Here is a 21,178-nt window from a genome sequence, read left to right as displayed (position 1 = left end):
TTTCCCTAACTCTCTTGGTGAACGAAGGGATGAGTCGGTTCTATAACTTAGAACCAGTTCCATCGCTTCTTTTATATTTTGTCCAACTATCATACCTGCAGCAAACTCTTTCTGAACATTAATTAATTCTTCTAGATTTGATTCAGGGTCATCCTCTTCCAATTCCTCACGTAGAAGGAAACACATTTCATCGAACACATATCGTTGTGTCGGTTCATTCCATTGCATAAATGTATCTAATACATCTCGTACATTATATCTTCCAACTTTTGAAACCCATCTAAGAGCAGTGGAATCTAATATTCCTCTTTCTTCAGTACTGGGAAGCTGACTACGCCTCTGCACAGAGTCAGAGGTAGGAGTCTTAATCAGATTTTTATAGAAGGGAGATAGAATATTAGAGACAGAATCAGTGATTCTCCGACGAACAGAAAGCGGAGTCACAATATTAGCAGAGGCAGTAAATAGAGTAGCAGTTGGAACAGATAGATTAGGAACAGTAGGAGTAGCAGGAAAAATAGCTTGTGAAGTAGCAGGTGTGAGCGACACAGGCATAGGTAAAGAAGCCGGCAACCCTAGAAGAGGGGTTGTCGAAGGAACAATAATATTGACCACAGGAGGTACAGGAACTTGATTCAGGGGAGCGGGAACACCAGGTTGTCCAGCAACCGGTAATTGAACATTCGGTATAGGTGGAGCCGTAGCACCCTGTGCATACGGTGGGGGTGATCGTAACAAGTAAGACAACAGGGGATCCTTTTCAGGGTCCTCTACTATCTTAGCCGTACTCGATGGTAAAGCAGGATAGCACTTGTCTATCGCTAAATTACGCTCTCTATCGGCCACCTCCATCGCTTTCTCAGACTCGTTGAGTTGCAGCTGCCTAGCAGACTGTTCTAAAGTCAACTCTTGCTCTTTCTGTTCTTTCTTCAACTTTTTAATTTCTCTCTGTTTAGATTCTTTTCGCCAATAACGGAAAGAATCAAACCTTGCCGGCCGGGCTTTCTTCTTAAACAACCTTCTTTCTAGATTATCGAGAACTTCAGGTTCAAAACTACCATGTAGTGGCCAACTAAGGACACCATCTTTCTCTGTGAAGCGGATCCATACCTCGTTATAAGAGATAGGGCCCACACCAAATTTGCAATATAGATCATAAAGGGGAGTTCCAATCGGAGGAACCAAACACGAGTCCTCCAACTGGGAATCACTGTTGCAACTAAAACAAGACAACATACAATTTTTCCGACTTACCATTTTATAATCCGGAACACAAAACAAACAAGACACAAACAGAAAAGATGCGCACTCGAACCAAGAACTTAGGCCTACCAGAACTGACAAATGTATCGATACCTGAACTGAACAGAATGATTATCGTAACCAGAATAACCAGTGATAATCTTACAGAACTGAACTGAACTGAGAACTAAAAGGATTATCCAAACAGGAGCAACCCTCACAAAATACTTAACTAGCTACCACTGAATACTTAACTGAGGCACTGAAGACGTCACCAAGGAGAAACCCGTCACGTCTCGCCGTACTAAGGACTGCACCTCGGGTCCAAGACAGGGCGACGGTCAAGGCAACGGACCACTGCAGCCGTCTGAACGGGAACCCTCGTGGAAGAGAACGTCGGGGCCACTTTTGCGATATGCCGGGATCGATGAAGTGGGGCGCCTCCCTCTGAAATCTTCACACGAAGCTCCTCGAACTCTTCAGGCTTTTGGACCGGTACCGAATGACGTCGCCCCACGTTGGGCGCCAATTGGAGTTCTGGACTTTTTGGTTCCGTCCAGAGGTGTCAGGGACAACACCCGAAGACCCCGGAGTTCAACCTGTCTCGGTGCACAAACAAACAGAAACACGGGCTTCTCGATGGTGGCGTCAAAGACCAAAGGTTTTATTACTGCAGGGACACAGAAGTCACAGAAACTGCACACGGGCAGTGTCTAGGAGCCTGTTCAATTTGTACAAAGAGGGTTGTTCCTTATATACTAAATATTCTGCTCGGGGCAAATTCTTTACATGTTACCACAGTTCTAAACATTCGTGTCTTAAACAATAAATATTTGGCGTTGCACAGGAATCGTCAACAGTATCTGATGTCAAAACATTACGAATGAGGGGTTCCCACTAGTCCATCATAATCCTATGTCAATTCTTCATTCAAGACCCGGACCGCCTCATCGTAAATTTCGTTACCTCCCCCTAATAAAGGCCCAGAAGGAAAGGAGCAGAGCCAGGTGTGGAAGATGGAAAGACAGGATAAGAGATGTTTGTGGGTCGTAAATGGGCACGGTTACCAGCTTCGGCCGCCTAATCATGATCAGGCCAACGAACACAAGAACCAGTATAGCAGGACTGGCCTCAGGCTGGGGAGGCAGTTCTTGCCGAGTCATGCTGCTACAGCGTTGCTGGCCTAAGATGCACGTGTCACTCGCAAGGTGAATCGCCGGCTAAAGCCTACGTGTCCTTAAATGAAAAGAGGTCTTTGTGTGTCCATTGACTATGTGAGGGCAAGGAATACAAAATGGCTTCCGTGTTCTAAGATGGATGCCATGGGTAGAACAGAAATGTGTTTGTAACTGGAGTGCTCTTGCTCGTAGCATAGCGAAAACACCAGGATATACTAAATGGATCATTTGCGGTCCACTGATACCAAAATTATGTATTTACGACAATGTTACAAACACGAGTAAAATCGTCACGGAACCTCAACTTCAACCAATGGATAGAACAATCATTAAATAATGTGCTCCCTAAAATGTACATTTCAAAGAAAAAAGGCCCGAATAAACAACCATGGTTCAACTCGGACCTAAGATCCCTTAAACAGGAATGCAAACGGGAGGAAAGACAATGGCGGAAACATTTCGATGAGGAAAAATAAATTAAATACAAACTTATAATCAAAAAATACAAAACTGCACTTAACCTAGCCAAATCCACCTTCTATACAGAAAAAATTGAAAATCCACTAACACCCCCAGAGAAATGTTTCGAATAGTAAAAACCTTGACAAAGGCCCCTGATCCCCCTACACCTGTATTATCATCTGAAGAATCTGGTGCCCGCTGTAATGAACTAGCAAATTTTTTCGCCACGAAAATTGAAAAAATCCTTCTTTCTCTCCCTCCACTTCCAGTAGTTGAATCCAGCCTTCTTTCAAGGGACGAAATTGACTCTACTATACCCCATCTGGCCTCCTTTGATCCGCTCAATGACGATCTTTTTCCTTCCCTCTTTAATTCCATAAAGAGTGGTTCTCCCCTTGACCCCGCCCCTATGCCCATTTTGAAATTAGCTCTCCCTTATGCTAGCAGAAACATCATTGATCTGGTTAACATTTCTTTGGACTCTGGCATAGTGCCGCAAGATTGGAAATTAGCCATGGTAAAGGCTCTGTTGAAAAAACCTAATCTCAACCCTGATGATTTCTCAAACTACCGTCCCATTTCCCTTCTCCGTGGCATCAGCAAGCTTGCAGAGAAATGGGTGAATAAACAACTAGCATCCTACTTAGAATCCCACAATCTGTTACATCCCACACAAACAGGCTTTCGAAAGGGACAGGGAACCGAAACAGCATTGTTGAGGGTGGCCGAGGTAACCAGGAGGATTCTGGACGCTGGTGGCAGCACGGCCATTATCCTCCTGGACCTCAGTGCCGCCTTTGACACGGTTAACCACCAGGTCCTCCTAGCTCGTCTAGAGAAGACCGGAGTCACAGGTAAAGCCCTTGAGTGGCTTGAGTCCTTTCTCAGCAATAGGTTCTTTAAGGTCTTTTCAGATACCAACTGCTCCTTCCCAGTGCCATTACGGTGTGGGGTACCACAGGGCTCCTCCCTCAGCCCCACACTGTTTAATGTGTACATGGCACCCTTGGCAGAGGTAGTGGCACCCTTCGGAATCCAACTGATCAGCTATGCTGACGACACCCAGCTAGTGGTCTCCCTCACCCAGGCAGACTCCCCTTCGAACAACCTCTGTAGCTGCCTGGGTGCGGTGGCAGAGTGGATGGATACATCCCACCTGAAGCTGAACGGAGGAAAAACCGAGCTGATGATGCTCGGAAAAAAGGCCAATTTTAACATCTCCTCTATGTGGCCTCTCTGCATGGGACCCGGACCTACCCCAAAGACAGAGATAAAGAGCCTTGGGTTCTGGCTCGACTCGGAATTATCATTCAAAATCCAGGCAAGAAAAACAGTGGCCACCTGCTTCGGCATAACCAAAACCATCCGCAAAATCCTCCCCCAGTTACCCGAAACCTCTAAGAAAACCATTGTCCAGTCTCTCATTCTGTCAAGGCTGGACTATGGGAATGCACTTTACCTAGGAGCCCCCATATCAGTTATCCGTCAACTTCAGACAGCCCAAAACTCTGCAGCGAGGCCACTCACGGGTACTAGCCATCGTACCTCAGCAGCACCCTCACCAAGGACCCTACACTGGCTCCCTATAAAGGAGCGGGTCCATTTTAAAACCCTTTGTCTTGTACATAAAACTCTCCATGGGAATGGCCCCCCAATTCTAAACGATATGATTAGATCATATACTCCATCTAGGGATCTTCGCTCTAAACAGCAAAACCTCCTCATAGTACCCAGAACTAATAGAGCTCGATCTGGGGATCGCCTTTTCTCGCGAAATGCAGCAAAGATGTGGAATGCCCTTCCGCCTTCACTTCGCTTAGAACCCAACTTGCTGACATTTCGAAAACAACTTAAAACAGCACTGTTTCCTAAGGCAGAGAGAAATTAGTTTTCACTGCCCAGATCCTGTCTATCCCCTCTGATGAGTATCAAGCGCTGGGATGCTTTCGAGTAGCCATGCGCTATATAAAAACCTTTCCAATTTCCAATTTCCAATTTCCAATTCCAATTTCCAATTTCCAACAGAAAATTCAACCCCCCCCAAATCCCGGCCTATACATTCTGCAAGTTAAGACATGTCGTACAAATATCATATATCACTCATGCAAAGTACTGAAATGAACTAGGTTACACCCTCAGGCGGCACCCTCAGGGACAGCAACCAGAGTGCCGATAGTCTGTTGGGGTAAAGCCGTAGCTCCCAGGACCGCCTCCACATTATCCTCTTCGCGGTCACAGCTCGCCAGCAGATAGTCTCGGAGTGGACCCCAAATATCTTTAGGGCTCGAGCTCCTAGGGAGTTCCTCTGAATATGTATTAAATAGTGGTTATTCATAAGCAAATGGCAATTCGTATTCAAAGAGACAAAGTAGACTCAGGTGTGTGGGTTTCAAAAAATGCAATATATTGGGCCCTCCTTTTTAAGGAAGGTTGACATCAAAGAAAGAAGCTACCAGCCGACACGTGTTTCGTCAGACGGACACTAGACCCGCGACTCTTCAGGGCTGTATGTAGTTCAAAGTTAACGGTTTGTTTGGCCGGTGATAATTCCAACCCGGCGTAAAAGTGGGTAAAAGCGGGAGTAGAATCGCCTGGGAATTAAGCATGTTCAAGGGCGAGGACGGGCGGGTGCAACAGTCTTCGTGGCGCTCTGTATGAAGGCCAGTATCTATGTTGTCTCTCTTCGGTATAGGGAGGAGAAAATTCGATGCATTTGAATTTCTTGTGCTGTTAACTTTTCATGAAATAATTGCAATCTTTATTTTTCAAAGCAGGCAGATGTTGCTTCCCAGTGTATTACAAAACCTTTGCCATCTTGTACCCTTCACCTTACACATCGGCCTCACCTTGCAGATTGCCATGATTAGCCACAATCTGTAAGAAGCTGCCTGGCATGTACAGCATGTCTTTGAACACAGAACCATTCTGCAAGATATATAAACACTTCATATACCTCGTCATTGCTTTCTCCATGTGAACTGCTATAAGCTTATCTGGGGGAGTGAGACGACAAGGTAACAAGACACCTTGAATAATGGATTTAAGGTGAGAAATGGCCTGCTCTCCCAACCATGTATTTTGGGTATCCTAACCCCATATCAAGCTATAATGTGTTGAGTTCCTACTTAAGGGAGTGTCAAATGATAGCATTCTTCTAAATGCAAAACACGTATTCAGTCAGTAGTGCCACAGCTGCCACTCATTAATGTGTTCATTGCCTTCAGCGTGGATTTATGGCGTATTAGCAGATGCCGGAACCCTAGCCAAATATGAGCCTATATCTGGACTGTGGGTCCTGTATTGTGCTTCAGAAAGCAGTCAGTGGCACCTTCTTTAATGGGAATGTGATGTTGAGTGTTTGTCCATCTGGAGCCCAGATCTGAATCCCCTTGAAAGACCCCCATGTTAGGTAAGATTTCCGGTTCCTCGAGGTCAGGTAGGTTGCTGCAATCCCCTGTCAGTGAGGAGGCTGGTGGGTATGCCGGATGCCAAGACCGCCATCCCCTGCACAGTGTCAGATGACTGGGAGAATTCAGTCTGCATTGGGACGGAATTGTAATCCGCTTGCTTGATGACCAACATGGCTGCTCCGGGGTGATGGGACCCCAGCAGCACAAGAGTCGGTTTCAAAGTGATGTTTTGTATAAAAGTTACCAATGGATAAACCGGAGACCCCATTCTAGTTAAACAAAGAAGTAGTTCTGTTGGGTAAGACAAAGTTGCTTTGATACTGCTATTAATGCAATCCGAGATGAACGCTCTCCAATAATCACAGGGGCAGATTTACAATAAGTGACGCATCCCTGCATATCAGCAGGGATGCGCCACTTATTGTGCGCCAAGCCTACTCCACCATGGATGCGCCGCATTTACAATGCGGCGCACCATGGAGCAAAAACGGCACAGATGCATGACGCATCTGTGCCGTCAAAGCGGCGCATTGCTGGAGTTGCTTCGCAAGCGCGACACAGCTCCAGCAAGGCTTGAGGGGGCCCTATTCTTACAAAACTGCGTCAATCCTTACACCTGCTTCAGGCAGGCACAGGGTTTTGACGCCGCTTGGGCCCAAAAGTGACTGAGTGAAATCTTGTAGATTTCACTCAGCCACTATTAGGAGGCGTTCCTGTGGCGGAACGCCCCCTCCTGCGCAGGAATGCCTCCTTCTGGCGCAGGGCTTTACAACGTGACGCATCTCTGCGTCACGTTGTAAGTACCCCACCACCATGGCGCATCTTTTGCGCCGCCGCAGCGTCACAAAAGTGACGCAACGGCGGCCTAAAAGTGCCGCAAGGGGCTTGTATATCTGCCCCATAGTATTTAAGAGATTAGTACTTAATAAATAAGTCATGAGATCAAGCGGTTGTGCTGTGTATTTATATCAGAATTACTTTATTCACTGATATCATACAATACAGGAGTAGACTGTCAGAATTAGCATAGAAGTGCAATTGAGTGACATTTGTGTATAATGCTCAAGAGGTGAGAAATATATACAGTGAAAACAATTTCATATATACATATATATACACAGGTGTTTTCAGAGGCAGATACTGGTTTGTAGCCAAAGATACCTATGACAAGCGTCGATGTTTCGACCCTATGGTGCCCCAATGGGTGGTCACGGCAGGTCTTTCTCAAGACAGGAGTGTGGGTGGATTGGCAATTCGTTTTCAAGGCCGGGACCCTCAGCATGAGTCAGCATGGCACAATGGCCAATGTTTCCGTAGTGCAGAATAATTCTAGTAGAAGGACTAGACGGTGGTGCAGCGTCCCATCCGTCTGCTGCGTTGAGGCAGGCACCTTTCTAGCCATACAAGACCAACAGAAACATGATTGTGCCCATTAAGAAGGCTTTGCACCTCACTGTGGAACAAGTACAAGTTTTAGTTCGGTTGCAAGTCTTGCTCGGCTGTGTTTACGTGAATTCCAGCATACGAAGCACTTCCTTTAAAATGTACACTTTTTCTCTGTTTAAATTCATTTACTGCAAGTCAGCAAACAGTCTGCCGACATTGCAAAACCTTTTCCACTTGTACTTAATACAATCACAGTAATTAACAACACTACATGGTCATCATCACTGTATTTTCAATGTAGCCGATGATAAGCAAACGAAAGCAAGCATTTGATAAAGGAGGCGCTTGGCTCGCTCTGAGTGGTTCTAATCAGGACATGGGGCTGGTCCATCCCCGCCTTCATTATAAATTCAGCATATTTCATCAGGACTTCCTCACCCTGACTCTTGCGGTTCTCAGGGAAGTAACTGATGCAGCGAGAGATGAACACAAGGTGCTTGAATCATTAATACACGTTCAGATGAACCCAGTGATGGATTTCCTTCTCTGCCTCATAGGTGAGTGATTCCACTTGGCCTACCATCAATCCTGTGCCCAAATTCATAGGCCTGACGGATAAATCGGTCTCTCTTATCAGGACATTAGGCCTACACTCACGTTTTTGTTGACTACAAATATATGAGAACTAAATTCATGTTTATATGTTCTACAAATATATATGATCTAAATTTATGTTTAAGCGGTCTACAAATATATGAAACCTAAAATAATGTTTATGTGATCTGCATATTATGTACTTGTGCCCTCCATATTTGTGTGCCGAACACTTTCTAAATTATGTGGTATGGTAGAAGAATTATCCAGCATACTATTGGTGAATTGTGCAGCACACTACGCTGAGATCCTTCGGCTGTAAGCAGGTGCTTCCTTCTGTTTTTATAAAGTACAGTAATGGACTTGTTACGTCATTCTTTAGCTCATGTGTATGTTTATGATTCACGGTTCCTAAGAGAGCTGGACAAACCGAATGTATTTCAGGTATTCATTCTAAATAGTCTCATCTTTCCCCTTCCATATATTGTCATCCTTTTTTCTCAGCTATGCATTTACGTTCCAAAACGTTGGCTGTTTGTTAATTACTCTTATCCTTTGAACTGCGTGCGCATTTGATTATGCCCTTTACAATGCATTCATATGTTTCTTTCGTGGGTCATTACATGGCATAGGGTTCGCTATGCTTTGTTTTCTAAGGCACGATCACCATACACTCCCAGCTTCCCTGAATGTTCACCACTCTCTGTCCCTGTAGCATGAGGCCCCCATGATGGCAGGCTTCGGATGATTGCAACTGCTTTCTGACCCCTCACAGAGAACAGATCCTGACATGGTCTGTCCCATTGGCCTTCTCGACATCATAAGCTGAATGTCAAGGACTAGGAGTGCCAGGGGTTTTATATAAAGCCAGTGTGTGGATCAGAGACAGACACCACACGCAGCATTACAACTCCCCACCCGTAGTAGAACTCATGGGACACAGGGTAATACTGCATGTCCAGCAGTCAGGACTCGATCGATCACTGATTGGTTCATTTCCATCAAAGAAAGCAGTGAGTGATCAGAAGAATGCTTGGTTAGCTCTGTCGAGTTACAAGTGATTAGATTTTTGAAGAGTGAAACCAAATAGGTTCAGGAAATCAGGAAAACTGTATGTATAAGTAAGGCTTCGTTAAAAATAATTAGCAAATGCTCTTTTAAAATGCACTTCCAATACTCAGTTTCAGGGCCCCTTTGCAGTTCTACAGGTTTGGCTATTTGTTAGACCTCATGTCATCACTCTCCTGTATAATCCATAGTGTGCTATTATTGTATCACTCTAGTAGTGACCTACTCGCCACAATAAGGTTACTACCAGTCCTGTACATGTGACTAGACTACTGAATGCATAGTAGTGGCCTGCAATATTTTAAAGTCATCAAGCACTATAGTTAATCTTTCACATTGGAACTAGCCAGTCCTAGTGCAGCAGTGGCTTGAACGCCATGACAGGACCTGTATCTCTTAATTAGGCATGCTTTCAATGTGATTTTGATCTGCAGAACTACCTAAAAGTTATTTTCATTAACTAAGGTGTTAGTCACAGGAATGGAGGTCCCTCTTAGGCGTACACGCACACACACACACACACAAACAGACACGCAGGCATGCACACAAACACACACTTTCTCTTTCTCTCTCTTTTTTTGTCAAATGTTGCAGAAAAGTTCCGAATGTTGGAAACTGCTCTCCAGAGAGGTGGACAAGTAAGTGAATTAGTGACTGTTAGACCGGGCACCATTGGAGTGGGTCTCCCTTTCATTTGTTTCTGTTGCCTCCTGAGTTTTTGCTATGATTTTGCTGGTCTAGATGCTTTGGGAACTTTGCCACTGCTATTCAGTGTCACAGTGCAAGTGTTCCCTATTGTAAGTTATTGTAATGGATTAGTGACTCCATGTATGGCTATTTGATTTACTTGTCAGACCCTAGTACAGTGCACCATGTGTGCCCAGGGCCTGTAAATCAAATGCTGCTGATGGGCTTGCAGCACTGGTTGTGCCACCCACAGAAGCAGTTTGTAAAATGTGGACCAGGTCTGCCATTGCAGAGCCTGTGTGCTGCTGCTTGGGGCTGCCATGTCGACTTGGTAAGTGCATCCCCTTGCCTGTACCTAAACCTTCCCTTTTCAACATATTAGTCACCCCTAAGGTAGGTCCAAGGTACCCCCATGGACAGGGTGCATTGTATGTAAAAAGTAGGACATGCCCTGATGTGTGTGGCATGTCCTAATAGTGAATTACAGCCAATTTCGTTTTTCACTATTGTAAGACTACTTGTCCCCATAGACCAGACTGGGCAGTTTGATTACAACATCTAATAATCCTAACTGACCCAGGGAACATGGTAGAAAAACAAATTTAGTATGCCTGAACTTAGAATGATAAAATACATCTTTTAGTGAAGTTGGTTTTAACATTCTGTGTTTGAAAATACCACTTTTAGAAAGTAGGTATTTTCTTGCCTAACCATTCAGCCTGTCTCTTCTAGTTTGTGTATTGCATGTCTGGTTTGGGAGTGACAGGAGAGCTTGGGCTCCAGCAGTCTGATGAGTCAGGGCAGGGCTGAATAGGACCTTGGCTGCACAGAGAGTGGGGGGTAGGGGGGCAGAGATTTCCTTTCATTCCCCTGAGCACTCACAGAATAGAGAGTAGGGGGAGGAGATTTCCTTTCAGCTACCTGGGCCAGGTCTGCCTTTAACAAGGCTGTCTCCTCCTCCTGCCAGGAAACTGCACAGAACTGGTTTTTGCTGGGCACAGGCACCCTCTGCCTTCAGAGGACAAAGGATTTACTGGTATAAATATTGGGGCCCAGACCCAAGAACTTTAGATCACTTCTGGGAATCAAGAAGACCCTTTGCCAAGGAGAAGAACCAAGGAAGCTGAAGGACGAGACTGCCCCTGTGCTGTGCTGTTGGGGTTGGCCTGCAGTGATTACTTTATTGCCAAGGAAAGGAGAAAAGGAACTTTGTGTGTACTTTGGCAAACTTGAAGAAGAATCTTCAAGGGCTTGAGTTGTGCTTGCTTCCTGCCTGAAGTCTCAGGTATCAAAGACTTCACCACCAGCTCCCCTGAATTCTCTTGCTGGGAATTCTGCCTGCAGAGAGGTGCCTACTGTTGTTTGGGCCCTTTTAGAAGACTGCGTGTCATGGGGTCCTGGAAGCGCGACGCAACTAGGAAAAGCGTGTTGCCGCCGCAGCAGTTGCCGTCGCATCGCCAAAGAAGCATGCCGCTGGTGTTCGCCGTTGCATCATGGTCGAAGCGTATCACATACTCGCAGAAGGGTGTCACCGCCGCAGAGGTCACCGTCGCATCACCGGAGAAGCATGTCGCAGGGCCTATCGCGGCTCAGAAGTTACCGTGTTAACTGTACGGCCGTCGGGCGTAAATGCATCGCATCTAAAGTTGTCGCATCGCATCAAGAAGCCATTTTGTCGCATCGCACAAGATCGTCACATCGCATCGAGGTGCCATCTTGTCGCATCGGCACGGGCCGCAGTATAAAACGAAGCATCAACTCCCCACACAGTAAGGAAGCAACGCATCACCTCCCCTGCTCTGCAGTAAGGAACCAGCGCATTCACTCCCCTGAGTGTAAGGAACGGCGCATCAACTTCCCTGCAACCCTTTTGTTTGTTTGCGTGACACGTCTAAGGTACTTTGAGAGTACAGTGTCGCATTTACCATCTACATTGAACTAAGCTATTCTCTACCATTTTAAAGTCTATTTTTGATTAGAGAATTGTGGATTGTTTTCGTTTGGTCTTGTGTTTAGTCTAGTAAAGATTACTTATTTTTCTAAACTGGTGTGGTATCCATTCGTAGTGTTTTCACTGTATTACTGTATGTGTTCACAAATGCTTTACACACTGCCTCTGAGATAAGCCTGTCTGCTCGTGCCAAGCTATGAAGGGGGTGAGCAGGGGTTATTTTAGAAGTGTAGCCCCTTACGCTGACTAGAAGCAAGGTTACTGTCCTCTGCCAACTAGAGACCACCATTTCTAACAGTGACTGACTGAAGTGAAGCTATCCCGTTCCTACTCAGAATGAGAGGTTGACTGAGTCCGGGTATATTATTTCTTTCCATCCTGTAATTTGTTCCATTGGATTCACAATATATAATGCAAAACTCCAGTTCCCAAAATGTAAAGTAGAAATTCGAGCAGGAGCAGCCAATCACATCTAACATGGAACAACTTCAGATCTATTTGCAGAGGAGTGAGTAACTAATTTCTAAAGCAAACTTTACTGCAAGCCCCAAAGAGGGTGATGGTTGTTGGTGGGGCTAGTAGGTGTGGGCATGACAGTGATGCAAACAGGTATACATACCTTGCTCTCACAGGTGGATCTGGGTATGGTCGCTGTCTTGCTTCCCTCTTTCCATAGGCAGTCCGTACATGAAGGCTTGATGACCAGAAGACAGCAGTAATAGCTGCCCACTTCACGCAGGGCAAGTGTTGCTTCACTAACATCCCTCCCGAGGGTGTCTAAAGGGAGACCTTTCATTATTTGGGGACTAAAAAGGTCTGGTTTTGTATATGTTCTTGTTTGGAACAAAGTTCTGAAGATGTTGTTTGTGCGGCATCCCATCCAGTCTGGAGCTTTATGTCGCTTAATGGTATGTGGAGTTTTGATTTTCTCTATAAAAGGAGAACTGCGAGTGCCAAAAAGCAATGTAAATACCAGGACCGGATGAGCTGCTCATTCCTGACATGGTACAATCTGAGCGCTGGGTTACTCATCAAAATTCACAACGGTGCCATCCTGCTCATTCTCAGGATTTTATTTGTGTTTTATATAGTGCTAAGATGCCACCTGTAGACTGCTTCAAGGGGCTGAGGCTAGAGAATATATACACATATTATTCCAGATCGCTATAATGGCATTCAGTAAATGTGGACAGTTACAGTGTGCCTATTGTTCATCTAAAGATGAAAGTAGGGGAGTGGGCAGCACAGGGTTCTGCATCCCCTGCAGTGCAGGGGGTGGGGAGGGCATCCATCAGGGAGCCCCATTCAGTATAAAACATATGAACAGTGGTGAAATATGGGAGTGTCGGGGGTCCTCGTCGCCTTTTGCAGGGGTAGTGGCAACATTTTACTGAGGTGAGACTGCGATTTTACATAAACAGCTGATTTCAAGTTGCCATATTCACACTGCCAATTGGCACTATCCTTTTTCTGAAGAGGAACAATGAAGTCTAAACAAAGGAAGTCAAAAGCTGTTATATCCTTACAAGGGAAACAATGAGTGTGCTGTATAGTCTCTTTTAATTACCCCAAATCTCAATTCTCAAACTATTTCTTTATTTAACAGAAAATAACATCTTTTCACTGTACATGGGACAATCACCAACCATAACCAAACTAACAAACCATGTCAGTAATTCTTCGATTTAATTAAGAATACAATGTTTTCCACTGTCCTATTTCATAGAGAACCACTACCCATGTTCTAAAAACATCTACTCAAAGCATTCAAGACGTACAACCTTTGAACTCTTTGTTCCACATTCCGAGCACGTAGCTGCTACTGAGGCATATTTATTTTTTCTAGCAGCGGAAGTGTAGTCCTGAGACAGTTTAGAAAAATGCCCATGCAGCACTTTGGTGCGATCACGTTCTTAGCTTCCTTCCAGCTTCTTCAGGACAAGGACAAATGGCTTCATTTAAAAAGCATGCAAAGGGCTCACACAAGGTCGATTCACAATGGAAAAATTGAGCATTGAACCAACTACTTATTTTATTAATTTCTTCAACACATAACCCAAGTTTAATTAAAATAGATTTTATTTATTCCATGCAAGAGTGAAGACTAATTTATCCGTACCATCACTGCAGAGCATGACTTCAACACACCCAGTGAACAAACCATAGAATGAATACAAACAAACTGATGGAAATGAAAACACACACTGATGAATCTCCTGCATTTTCTACTTGTCATTACTTCATCTGAAGGTGTAAATTGTTATTAATTCTCCTGTGAACCTGTTACAATCCATTTACATCGCATGTACATGTCCCTATTTTTTCAATAGGAACACCTACTACACAACAAACACTTTCTCGTAACCTCTATGTTAACTATCCTTTAGCTCAAACGTAGAAAATATATAGTCAAAACATTATATATAGTCAAAATATAGTGCGGAATATCTCTACTCACATTATGGGGGTCATTATGATGTCGGGCGGATTTCCTCCACCAGGGTGGTGGTGGCTACCGCCAGCCTGGTGGAGGAAATCCGCCCGACATCATCAGACCAATTCCCCCTGGCAGATTTGGATGGCGGGAGGGACCGCCCTCCTTTTTTCCGCCCCGGTCGCCTAGCGACCGGGGCGGAAAACCAGTAACATGGTGGCAGTGTCTTTTAGACACCGCCTGCCATATTACAATGGGCTTTGCACAATACATTTCCGTGGTGGCAATTCCGCCACGGAAAGGCATTCGGAGACTCCCTGCGGGGGCCCCTTGGGGGCACCCTGGGAGTCTGTGGCTTGGGGGGTGCACATGGGCAGTGCCAGTCATGTTACGCTTTGAAAAGCACAACGTGCACTTTTACCATTGTGGCGGGCGGAGATTCCTGCTCCGCCCGCCGCAATGGTAAACATACAGGATGCGCCCGCCTGTGTGGCGGGCGCATCCTAATGCCATTGTCGGGACCCCCGCACTGTTAGCGGGCGGTCCACTTCTCCGTTAGGGTTGCCCGCCCGCCATCCTAATGGACCCCTATATGTTTCTACTCCACTATCCAATCTTGCAGTTCAACACGGGACAGGCCAGAAAATTACATATCTTGCCCATTAATCTTTTAGGTCCTTCAAAAGGTATTTTTATTCCAGCTCTTCTAAAGATAAACAATCATTACTTATGAACTACATATCAAAGTATAAAATAATTTGAAATATTAACAAAGGGTTTACCTCATCCCAAAATACTAGCTATAGCTATTTTCCTCCTGTCTCAGAATTGCTGAAATACCCCAGGGCAAATTATGGCATCTACATGTCTTCAAAATGTGGGCACTCCCATTTAAACTGTGATTGTCCTTGATGTATCTAAGTTTTACTTCTGCCTTATTGCTGACCAATGTCATAAGTGACACTGTCAGCCAGTCTTCATAACTAATAGCACTTTGCATGTTGAATTTTCAGAGTCGTACTTCTAATTGGTAAAAATAAACCTATAGGATTTAGAAACTAAAGTATTTTTGGCTAAAATGTCAGCATTTAGTCAAGATGTTGCACAAAGAATGGGATATTTAGCAGTTAGGGGTTTTAGGAGAATGGCAACTGATGGGAATTGCTCTCTTTGCAGGGCTACCCCAAACATTTTACCTTCTTCCATCTATTTTTCTGACCTTCTTTTTGTTACCTTTGGACTCGGAGCACTTTACCACTGCTAACTAGTTCTAAAGTGCATTTGCTTCTCCCCTAAACATGTTGACATTGGTGTAAACCTGATTGGCATATTTAGTTTATCTTTAAGTCACTTGTAAAGTGGTATGCCATATTTCCAGGGCCTGTAAATCAAATGCTACTAGTGGGCCTGCGATACAAAAGGGATGATGGACGGAGCATTTGAACGAATCAAACACTCACCCCCAGTCAACTGATCTGGGTTTAATCCATCACCATTCTTTAGTTCACTCAGCCACCCCAGTTCAGACATGGCTATATGCAAATCAGTCTGACCCTGTGCCTTGTGGGAACAGTCCAGCCCGAACTGTCAAGCCACTCTCATCAGCCAGGCTATCTTGAATCCAGTGGCCAAGTGAACAAGGGGCCTGCAGCACTGATTGTACCACCCACAGAGGTAGCCCTCTAACCATATCTCAGGCATACCACTGCAGGACCTGGTGTGCAATTTACTGCCACTTCGACATGACATTTAAAACTACTTGTCAAGCCTTTAACTTCCCTTTTTATTATACATAAGTCACCCCTAATGTAGTCCCTTGGTAGCCCTATTAGCAGGGTACTGTGTCAGTGAAAGGGACCACGTGTACTTTTAAGTTTTACATATCCTGGTAGTGACAAACAGCTAAATTTGTTTTCACTGCTGGGAGGCCTACTCCTCTCGTAGGCTAGCATTGGAATTCCTTAAAACACTTTTTAAGCTGTAATTCTTGATTAAAAAGGAGTACTACATTATGTTTCACATCTTTAGAATGGTGGTGATAAATCCTCTTTAGTGGTAAAGTTATATTTGAAATTACCATATTCGAAATGCCACTTTTAGAAAGTGCAAACACAAGGAGATGATGGATGGAGCACTGAAACTTTTCAGACACTCACCCCGAGTCACAGATCTGGGTTGAATCCATTATCATTCTTTAGCTCACTTCGCCACCTCAGTTCAGACCCAGCTATATTCAAATCAGTCTTGACCCTGTGCCTCATGGGAACAGGTCAGCCCGACCTGCCAAGCAAGGTCTTCCCTGAACTGGACACAAGCATCCTGAGACCGGTTTCGGGTAATTTCCCTCATCAGCCAGGCTAGCTTGAATCTAGTGGCAAAGTGAGCAAGGGACCCAAGTCTGGGCACACCCTGGGCACACCCTGCCAATGCTAACAAGACAAAATATCGAATTCAAAATATAGAATTACCAAAATATCGAAGTCAAAATATAGAATCGACAAAATATCGAATGGACAGAATATAGTGGTGAAAAATATCGAATTGAAGGTAAGTAATATAATATCGATTTTTTAAAATATAGAAAGTCAAAATATCAAAGTATATAATATAGGTATTAAAATATATCGAAATTTTTATAATATCGCATTTTTTAAAGTGTATTTTATGTTAGTATATAAGTGAAATGTGTATATTATATTTGTAATTTATTTTAAGTGATGAATTTTATGTTATTTAATTTTTGCGTAATTTAATTCTGTAGCGGGTTGTGGGTTTATCGGGGAATAGGGTGGGAAGTAATTTAATTGTAATTAATTCAATATTTTTATTTATTTATTGGTATTCATTTTGAATTAATTGTTAATTCATTTTTAATTTGTAATTCATTTTGATTAATTGATAATTATGTTAATTTTAGTCATTTATTTTCTGTAGCGAGCTGTGGGTTTATAGGGGAATAGGGTGGGAAGTAATTTAATTGTAATTAAGTGAATATTTTTTATTTATTTATTGGTATTGATTTTTTATCTATAGTTAATTAATTGTTAATTGTTAATTAATTTTTATTAATTGGTAATTAATTTGTATTAATTTATTAATTGATAATCACAATAATTGTATCAATTTATTTTCTGTAGCGGATTGTGGGTTTATAGGGGAATAGGGTGGTAAGTAATTTATTTGTAATTAATTACATATTAAAATTACTTTTTGTGAATTGATAATTCATGTACTGTTAATTAATTATTAATTGGTATTAATTTTCATTATTAATTAGTTTTTCTTATTGAAAATTAATTAGTCATTAACTAATTATGAATAGGAATTAATTTTAATAACTAATATTTATTTGTATTTATAATTGATTAATTATTACACAGTATTAATCTTAATTTTTTATTTTTTATTATTCATCAGAAAATACAGTTCCACATGATTACAATCAATTATTTCTTTCCAAATATACATTTCATTTAGCAGATATATATCATTGTAAACAAGAAAAAAATTATTTCACAGGTCATATAAGTCTTTACACAAATGAGCTGAAATTCATGAAAACAAAAAAAACAAAAAGTAAAAATTATTATAATATTATAGACTAATATTGTAAAATAGATTACCCCTCTATTCTTAATTTCCAATGCTCTACCGGTGCCCAGATCCGTTTACCTAATTGCATCGCTTTACGACCTTTTTTTTCATACAATGATTTCTCCAATGTATATATTGATAACATTCTTATAAGCCATTGGATAAATGACGAGGGATTAGGATCCTTCCACAGGGTTGCTATACAAATTCGGGATATGGCCATTGCAATATATATAAATTCTTGATGGGGGTTATCCTGCCCGTCTCTCCCTACACCCAAAATCATAATCTTATTTGTTAAGCTAATTGATATCCTTAATTCATCCCTAAAAAATAATTCGATCGCCTTTTTAAAAGAATTTAATTTTGAACATGCTGAGAACATATGAATAGTGTCAGCTTGTGTACTTTGACATCTGGGACAGGATATTCCACTAATTCCCCCCCATTGTGCTATTTTATGCGGCGTGTAGTATAATTCATGAAAAGTTTTATAACATTGTGCTTGTAAATTAGCAACTTTAACAATAGAATTAGCAAGCTGCAGCGATTTTTCCCCCTCATTTCCCACTAAATTTAGCTTCATCCTCCATTTAGCAAAGATGTTAGTCCTATCGTCTTCTTTACATTCACTCAACGCCCCATATAATTGTGAGATGGCGCAACCCTTCTCATTTTGAATATATTCCATCAGGTCCTCTCTTTTAAAGTTATCTCCCCTGGGCAATTTCCTTTGTATTACTGATCTAATCTGTAGGAATTTGATCTAACTTATATAATTGACGAGCCCTTTCAAATGAAATTATGCCCGTATCATCTATAATGTCTCCTATGATACAGAACTATCCCATCTTTTCATGACTTGATCATGGAACACCTCTGGAAGGAGTTCATTTTTATATAGAGGTGTATAGAAGCTCATCCGACCTAACTTAATTTTTTTCCGAACCATAGACCATACCGATTTGGCTGCTGCAAATACCTTAAACTTTGTTCTTTTGTAATAGCGCCGAGACACCCCCGTGTATTTGCGCGCTCTAAAAATGGCTCAAACATGAACATAGTTGAATTCTTTAAATGAAAGTAATCCTTTATTGGAATCTCTGACTAGTAAATCATATATGTCTGGTATGCCAAGTCCATCCCACCATCTATCATTAGTGTTCCCCCCAAGAAGTCCTCTAAGATACTGTAGGGATGCTGCTAAATAATATCCTTTGAAATCTGGAACTTGTAAACCTCCCTTTTCCTTAGATAGTGCCATCATTTTTATGGACCTCCGAGTTTTACCTTTTGCCCATATAAATCGATTACAGACCCTTTCGATATCCTTGAACCAGTTATTATGAAATATTAAAGGAATAGTTCGAAAGAAATATAACATTTTGGGAAGGAACATCATCTTAATTACATTACAGCGTCCAATTATTGTAAGATGTAAGTTATCCAACCTATTTAGATATTGTTTAGCCTTTCTAATTACCGGAGTGAGGTTTTCCTCCACCAGCTTAGACAAATTAGATTGTATAGTTATACCCAGGTAGACAGCCGAATCTATGACTCTAACATCATCTATTATGGCAAATTGGTTAATGACTATTTGTGTTTTAGTCTGGTTCAGTTTGTACCCAGACCAAAGCCCATATTTTTTTGCCTCTTTTTCTATTTCCACTAATGCTATTGTTGGGGTAGGTGACGTAATTGCTAGGTCATCTGCATAACCCAGTATTTTTGTCTCATAGCCATTCAATACGATAGGACATATGAGCCTATTTCTTTCTATATGTCTTACACAGTATTAAATTGGCAATTAATTTGAATTCATGTTTTATTGGTATTGATATTTAATTTATTTGTATTAATATATTAAATCATTACTTTCCCTACTGTTAAATTCACTAGAGTGGGAATAGTAGTTTTTACCCTTACGCTATCCAACGCTTTCCCTACTGTTACACTCTCTGGAGTGGCAATAGTAATTTTTACCCCTACGCTATCCAACACTTTTCCTACTGTTGCACTCTCTGGAGTGGGAATAGTAATTCTTACCCCTACGCTATCCAACGCTTTCCCTACTATTGCCCTCACTAGAGTGGGAATAGTAATTTTTACCCTCCCACTATCCAATGCTTTCCCTACTGTTGCACTCCCTGGAGTGGGAATAGTAATTTTTTACCCCTACGCTATGCAACGCTTTCCCTACTGTTGCACTCTCTGGAGTGGGAATAGTTATTTTTACCCTCACGCTATCCAACGCTTTCCCTACTGTTGCACCCTCTGGAGTGGAAATAGTAATTTTTACCCTCCCGCCATCCAATGCTTTCCCTACTGTTGCACTCACTGGAGTGGGAATAGTAATATTTACCCTCCCGCTATCCTAGGCTTTCCCTACAGTTGCACTCACTGGAGTGGGAATAGTAATTTTTACCCCTACGCTATCCAACATTTTCCCTACTGTTGCACTTGAGTGGTAATAGTAAATGTTACCCTTCCGTTATCCTACTGTAAAAATATTATATATTTTTTATTAATATTATGTTATATATATATATATATATATATATATATTTATTAAAAAATAAAATTGTGGACGGAGTGCTGAAACTTTTCAAACACTCACCCCCAGTCACAGATCTGGACCCATCTCACTTGAACCCAGAGTGACTCCAAGGGTTTGCTGGCTTTCCTCCTGTTTTCAGAAGTCTCACAGACACAATATACTTCCTGCAATCCTGCTGGTGCTGCTGGACTCTGTGAGTCCTACCCTTGCCTGCGATGCCCTCTTCAGTCCTGGGCCTCAGAAGTGGATTCAGTAGCTGTTTTCTGAAAAAAAACAATGTATTGCCTCAACTGCATGAGAATCTCTCCCATATCACCCCTTTGAAGCCAAAGCAGAGCCTGCTCAACAACGAAGAATCTATGGCCTGCATGGCTCGATGACGCCACTCGGTGCCCCTTGTTGATGAAGCATTGCTCTCACTTCACTGGAGTTTCGAATACAACGTGGGACCCTCTCTGTGCAGCTCGACGATTATGCAATAGACTCTCGATGCTGACAAAAGCTCCATTCAAGGTAATTCTTCAGTGGGACCTGTCTTGGTCCTGTAGCCGGTCTGCCATTGATCGCTGTCGGCTCGAAGAATGCATTGGTTTCGCGATTCTGAAGCAACCT

The 21,178-nt window shown here is 42.7% G+C and overlaps 1 protein-coding gene across 2 annotated transcripts in view; it reads left to right on the top strand.

Annotated features, from left to right (window-relative positions):
- Window positions 1-8,120: 8,120 nt before the first annotated feature.
- Window positions 8,121-21,178, top strand: part of LOC144770376 (scavenger receptor cysteine-rich domain-containing group B protein-like) — a 417,105-nt gene continuing 404,047 nt past the window's right edge. The window contains exon 1 of one of the 2 annotated variants that reach the window (XM_078654845.1): window positions 8,121-8,235. In XM_078654845.1, the coding sequence (XP_078510971.1) occupies window positions 8,199-8,235 (37 nt within the window). In that variant the 5' untranslated portion in view covers window positions 8,121-8,198. The remainder of the gene's footprint in view (window positions 8,236-21,178) is intronic. The other variant, XM_078654846.1, reaches the window with a different exon arrangement.

Source organism: Lissotriton helveticus, chromosome 7 (assembly GCF_964261635.1).
Source record: "Lissotriton helveticus chromosome 7, aLisHel1.1, whole genome shotgun sequence".
NCBI lineage: Eukaryota > Metazoa > Chordata > Amphibia > Caudata > Salamandridae > Lissotriton > Lissotriton helveticus.
The sequence above is the reverse complement of the archived record's forward strand: the minus strand, read 5'-3'. Positions and strand labels throughout refer to the sequence as shown.